We start from the raw sequence: 7,287 nt of genomic DNA, 5'->3' as shown, positions 1-7,287 counted from the left end.
CAATTCTTTTGGAAGAATATGTTATGACCCTACACAAGGTCAATTACCCTCTAACTCAAGGCATGCAAAAGGCAACTTATAACCATTTCTAACTATTCCCCTCTAAGAAATGTTTTTGCGTCTGCCAAAATCTCATCTTCATCCTGTTTAGCTTCTATTAAACTAATATCCCAGTCTATGCAATCTCCAGATGCATAAGATACATGAATAGCACATGCATCAGAAAAACTTCTACTAAGGGCACCCGCTACAACATTATGTCTACCCTCTACATACCTAAGCTTGGCATCAAAATCCCTGATTGTCAGATACCATATAGCTCTTTTAGGGGAAAGATCCGGCTTATTGAAAAGATCCAACAATGGCTTATGTCCATAAGAACCTATACTTGATTGCTCATCAATAACATCTTAAAATGAACCAAACTAGACACTATGGCAAAGGCCTAATTGTCCACTACTGACCATAATCGTTCATTACTACCCCGTGTCCTTCCTACTGTAAAATGCAATTGGATGGTGTCTTCCATAGAACTTCTTCATAAGGCATGCCCATATACCATCTTGACTGGCATCTGTCACCATCATGAAAGGATGTTCCAAATCAGGAAACTTCAACACTGGGGGATTCACTAAGGCATCCTTAATATACTGAATAGCTAATTGCTGTCCATCTCCCCATACAAACTGCACACATCCCGTAGGATATGTGTTAAAGGAGACGCTAGACCTTAAAAAACTTTTAGAAACCTACGAAAAAATCCAGCCATGCCTAAGAAAGACTGAATCTGTTTCTTATTCTTGGGAGTAGCAAAATCCACATTGCCCTTTCTTTATAATCATTCACTTCAACACCCTCCTTAGAAAAGACATGACCAACATATACTATCTGCCTCCTCAGAAAATTATACTTAGGTAATTTTATCTTCAAACCTGCTAACCTAAGCCTCCTAAAAACCTCCCTAAGAATCTCTAAATGTTCCTCTACAGAATTAGTGGCAACTAAAATATCATCCATACAAATAAATATGGACTCCCATAACAAGCCATGCAAAACTGCATTCATTAGCCTAGTAAATGTCGTAGGACTACTTGATAAACCAAACAGTATCCATGTGAACTCATAATGTTCCTTCAACAAAGAGAAATCAGTGTACTCTCAACTCTCCTCACTATGCGGTACTTGCAAGTACCCTTGTATAAGATCAGTTGAAGAATAAATATCCTTGCCCTCAATCTCAACAAATAAATCTGGCAAACACGCCACAGGATAATGATCAGGAACGGTTTTCTCGTTCAGCTTCCTGAAGTCCACACAAACTTGGACTGAACCATCCTTCTTAGGCACTGCTAACAACAGGAAATTGAAAGGGGAGGAACTGGGCCTAACAATACCTTCTTTTTCCCACTTATTAACCTCTTGCTCTACCTGTTCTCTAATCTTACAAGGAATCCTTTTTAGTATTACCCTCTAAATGAACCTTGTGTTCTAACACAGGTGTTAACCCTAACTTATCCCCTTTAAATGCGACTATGTCGGCAAACTCAGCCAAAACATCTTCCTTGCCATCAACATATTCTTTAAAATCAGCATTGGCTAAATGACCCCTAAAAACCTGCCTCCTAAACTGTAAATCTGCTTCTGAAGTACTACAAAAATCCCGACAATAGCAACTGACTTATCTTCATCGACTCAGTCAAAAAAGTCGATTGCATTAGTACCCTTCTAATAAATCCAAACTGAATCATTACAGTCTAGCAATTCCACCCTAGAATCCCCTGAACTCGATACCTTGAACCCATGCACACTACCCCCTTCAGCTTTTTTGCTACACTCATCCACACACACACACACCTGTCTGGATTTATGCACTTCTTTCATTCTAACTTTCACCATAGCAACTGTACCAGGACCAAGAACCACATTATCCAACAAAACCCCCTTATAACTCTTCCTACCCACCGACACAGGTTCAGAATCCACCCGCAACTTCTCATGTACACTCAATCCATTATCATCATCCACTACAATTACATCCATCCCCTTGTAAGGTACAAAAACATGAGGTACTCCAACAGTTATACCACATACCCCTGTATGAACCGAGACTTTTCATCTCCGACGTGCTGGATAACCCAGTAACAAAGTATTCCCCAAAGCTGCCCCCTTGTATATCCAAAAATGACTCTGTAAAAGTTCTACCCACAAGAGATAAATCCACATCTACATATCCAAAAACCCGTAACCTATTTGCTTGAACATCACACTGTCTCTTTAGCATGTCTGAAAGAACGATCAGAAAGCATCAATCGGGAGAACCCATAAATCATCAAATTAATAGAGGTGCCAGTATCAATGAAAGCACTCACATTAAACCCATACACAGACCCTTTTACCACTGGCTTTGCCTCTGAGGGTTCCCCTAGAAGTCCTATGTCACAGGAAACACCCATCCAGTTTTCCTTTACAACTGATTGGTCTCTCCACAATGCTCGCCAATAACAAGATCCCCTCGAAAAACCCCCTTGAAGAACTTTCTTACCAAAGCTATCAAATTCTGAAATGAAGGCCTATTATTGTACTGTCTAAGAGATGGACAAAACTGCCAAGGGTGACCATAACTCCTACAACAGCCACAATATTTAACAAGGCAAAATCTCTTAATGTGTCCCTGCATATTACAATTAAATCAACAAAACCGTGGGGCCCAAGAACTCAACCCAACCATCAACCTCTGGCTCTTCTGAATTTCAGCAAGACCCTTCAAACTGCGGACTGAATCTCCGCGCCCTTTACAACCATAGGTTTACTTAAGGAACCTCTGATCATAATCTCTTCTAGCCATTTTCACAGCTTTCCTCTTCGTAAATAAATCCGTTAATTCACTCTTGGCTGATCACCAATGCAAAATTTCCCAAGTCCTAAGGAAGGAAACCCCTTAAAGAAATAACACAAGAAAAGAAAATTTTCCCCAAAAAATTCCCACACAGGAAGAATTCCACAATGTTAATTCCCTTTACTCTTAACAGTTAATCCCCAAAATTAACCCCACAATTAAATCGAAACCCCATGGAAAAAAAAAAAAACAGACTGGTCAAGTGCACAACAGCGGCGTCGCTATGGGGCCTGGGGGCAGGGCCCCAATCAGATGCTTGCCCCCACTGGCCCCCCCAGTTGAAATTTCCCTTGTGACTGAATTTTAAATTTAAGGACCTCCAGCGTCAGTGTTGCCACTTTGTGGGAATTTCCAAAAAATTTGTGGGAGTAGCCTCTGTTTAATGAATTCACAAATATTCAGAATAAGAGGCATGAAAATTAATAAAAAGCTTAAGAATTATAAATGAACTACGAGTCAGAAAAGAAACTGCTTAACAGCATGTGTGTTGCCTTGAGCGCAACCGGTATATCAGAAGTTAAAGGGGTAAGCATAGTCACAGTGGCAGTTAGAACTAAGATATATTATTCTCGCCTTTCTGCTTCTTGATAATATGGCATCGATTTCTGTTTGCATGGTGAATTTTTCTCATGGCAATAGACAGCATCTTGAGCTAGGCTAATAGCTATGTAGCCTACCATTCATGTTTCATTCAAGTAGGATAGTTGTTTAAACTCTTTTGTGTTTGCCTGTAGGGTGTAACGTTAACGATATTTGAATCGAAATTTTGTCAGTTGACGATTCAGTTCCTGTTGCAGTCTTTCAGTTGTGGATTGTGTTTTGTCGTCTCCATACGCATTTGATTGTAGAGGGAAGAAGTAAGTACATTATGAAACTATTTGAACCTGTTGTGTTGTTTTAGATTAAGTCAGCCTTGTGCTGACACAGGCTCTTGGTCATTGAGCAGCCTGTAATGAACCTGTGCGCTATAGAATATGAATAATTTTAACGTTTTCACAAAACAAAGTAAGATGTATACATAAAAACTACCTCATTATATGTAGCCTTTAAGCCTAATTGTATAAAACAATTTATTTTGAATTTCATCGATTTTGGTTTTGATGAAAAAGCTGTCTGTCAGCTGGCTCTCTATCTTACGGCTAACTTTACTTTTATGTTTATAGACACGACACACTAGGCTAACATTTCTTGATTTTCAAGTTTTAACGCTTAACAGACGGGCCTCCCAGGCTATGGTAACCAAGACTTTTGATATATCATTGTAAATAATGACAACCACAATATGAAGATGTGTTTAAGTGTATACCATATACAGCTTTAGTAAGTTCAGGGTTTTCATTCTGCTTATTACGAAGTCAATTTTCAACCTATATTGTCCTAGAAGGCGATTGCATATTAACCATGATATATATATATATATATATATATATATATATATATATATATATATATATAATACAATGTCCTAATGTTTCACAATTACAGAGCCAATTTAATAGTTGTTTAGTGAAGTTTCCTGTATAAATTTTTTTGTTTAGTAACCTGAAATTTTTGGTCTCTGCTTGCAGGCTACTGATGTTGGGTGGTAACGGTAGTGGTTTTCCAGCTTCTACTTTATTAGTATGATAGTATATGTTAGAATATAAGAACATACCATAGAAAATCAATATGCAGAAACAGAGTAGCATAAAAACTTTCTTCTCTAAACGGGCACCAGCAGAATCCGATTTATGTGATAGTCCTTCTAAGCGTCATGACTTGAATAAGGGTGGGGAGACTGAAAATGAAAATATGTTTTGGGAGGATGACATGCCTACTTCCGATAGTGAAGATGAAGATCTAACAGAACATGTGAGTACTTACACCAAACCTGCAGGTACGACTGAGAAAATTACAGCCCATCGTGAAAAACTTACAATAAGACCACCAGGACCAACAGATGTCAGTCAAGGTAAAACCGAAAAACCCGTGCAACCAACTCTGGCATGTTTTCCAACTCATCAAATTGGCAACAGACTAAGATCATTTAAGGCATCTTGGTATACAAGTCATTCCTGGCTGGAATACTCCGTAATGACAGATGCTGCGTATTGTTTTTGCTATAGGAACTTTCCACAGCCAAATAAAGCCTCTGAAACAGCCTTTGTGTCTACTGGGTACAGACAGTGGAAGAAAGCAACAGAAAAAGATGCTGGATTCTCACAACATGAGAAAAGTGATTTTCATAGGTACTCCATGTGTGCTTGGAAAGATTTTGAAGAACACATAGCTAGGGGAAACACTGTAGCTAAGTCCTTAACATCTGCCCATGATAAAACTGTAGCAGAAAATAGGCATTATATCAAGGAGGTGGCCAAAGTTTTATGCCTAACAGCTCGTCAAAAAAATTGCACAAAGGGGCCATCATGAAGGTCCTGACAGTATGAATAACGGCAATTTTCTTGAAATAATGGAACTTATCAGTGAAAAATATCCCATTATCAAAGCCCGTCTGTCTTCCAAGAATGCCAAATACACCAGTCCTACCATTCAGAATGAAATTATTGGAATCATGGCCGAAACCGTCCTTGATGATATAACAGATGAGCTTTATCAATCTACTTGGTTTTCTATAATGGTTGATGAGTCAAAGGACATTAGTGGAAGAGAACAGCTATCTGTTGTTGTTAGGTATTTGTTTGATTATACCCTACATGAGGAGTTTTTGGGGTTCATGAGACTGCATGAACTAAATGCAGAGTATCTTAGAAACAGCATTTTGTGAAATGATACTGACATGCAATATTGATGCAAAGAATTGCGTTGGTCAAACATATGATGGAGCCTCAGTAATGAGTGGGACAAATTCTGGTGTACAAAGACTTTTCCGAGAAGAGGCTGGACTAGAGGCAACTTATATTCATTGTTATAATCACCGCCTAAACTTGGTGATTGTGGATGTTGTTAAGTCTGTCAAGATTGTAGACCAGTTCTTTGGATTGTTGGAATCCATATATGTGTTCATATCATCAGCTGTGCTGCACGAGTTGTTCCTACAAAAACAAAACAAACTATTTCCGGACAAACAACCCCAAAAGCTTAAAAAATTCAGTGACACAAGATGGGCATGTCAGTATGCAGCCTGCAAAGTAATGCTGCCGAAACTACCAGCTATTTTCCAAACTCTAGAGGAAGTAGCCAATGGCAAGCGTGCTACTGATGCAGCTGGACTCTTGAATGCAGTTAATTTCTCATTCATCATAAGCCTTGTTGTGTTTGAAAATCTGCTGCACAGAACCAAACTGCTCTCAGATATGTTGCAATCACCTACACTTGATCTAGCCGCTGCTGCTGACATGGTTGAGACTCTACATGATGATGAGCTGGAGCAAGAGAGAGAGGGTTCAAATTGGGAAATTCTTTGGTCTAAAGCAACAGACGTGGCAAAGGAACTAGACTTCCCAGTCAGATTTGCTCATAAATCTGGAAGAAAAAGACAGCAATCTTCCATGCTTGATGGCTTTGCAACAAGTACTAGCCTTGGCCAGGAAGAAACACCTAATTCAAAACATGACTTTTGTGTAAATCTGTTCTACCCAGTGCTTGACCGCTTTTTAGCAGAACTTGACTCTAGATTCAGTGACGATAACAAACAATTACTGAGGTCTATTTCAGCACTGGATCCAAGAAGCTCCAATTTTTTTAATGCAGAGATCATTGAACCAATGGCAATCCAGTATGGAGTTGAGCTGTGTGATTTAGCTGTAGAAGTACGCCAAGCCAAAAGGCTCATTCAGCGCAAAGAATCAGAGAGAGTCATGATCACCACTCTCGTACAACTGTCTTCATTCATGTCACCTTACAAAGATGCCTTTCCTGACTTGTGTAAACTTCTGACAATAGCCATAGCTCTTCCCCCCACATCAGCTGCATGTGAACGAAGTTTTTCATCTATGAGGCTAATAAAAAAACTATCTGCGCAGCACCATGGATGATTTACGATTGTCCTCACTTGCTGTCCTTGGAATCCACATGTCAAGAGCCAAATCTATCGATATGGACAAAATTGTATCAAAATTTGCCAAGCGACATGATAATAGAAAGATACTTCTTTTCTGAAAAGATATTTAATAATGTATATGTTTACACTTAAAGCTATATCATTATATATTGATCCATTTACATGCCATGGGCATATTTTTATTTGAAATACGGAAAAATACTTTTAGTTTAATTAGAGTTTTGCTATATTCTAATGACTTTATTTTGGTCCCTGTTACCTGTACAGTTTGTAATCGTACATAGATGAGAAGTGATTTGTTTATTTTACTTTATTATTATTATTTTTTTTAAAATACATTTGACATATGTGCTGCTGATGACATTATTTACTGAGAAATTATTTTAAATAT

At 38.5% G+C, this 7,287-nt stretch overlaps 1 protein-coding gene across 1 annotated transcript; it reads left to right on the top strand.

Annotated features, from left to right (window-relative positions):
* Window positions 1–5,661: 5,661 nt before the first annotated feature.
* Window positions 5,662–6,870, top strand: LOC136840609 (zinc finger MYM-type protein 1-like). Its single transcript, XM_067107304.1, has one exon. It carries the CDS (start codon window positions 5,662–5,664, stop codon window positions 6,868–6,870), a length of 1,209 nt encoding a protein of 402 aa, XP_066963405.1.
* Window positions 6,871–7,287: the final 417 nt, after the last annotated feature.

This window comes from Macrobrachium rosenbergii, chromosome 1, assembly GCF_040412425.1.
Source record: "Macrobrachium rosenbergii isolate ZJJX-2024 chromosome 1, ASM4041242v1, whole genome shotgun sequence".
NCBI lineage: Eukaryota > Metazoa > Arthropoda > Malacostraca > Decapoda > Palaemonidae > Macrobrachium > Macrobrachium rosenbergii.
The sequence above is the reverse complement of the archived record's forward strand: the minus strand, read 5'-3'. Positions and strand labels throughout refer to the sequence as shown.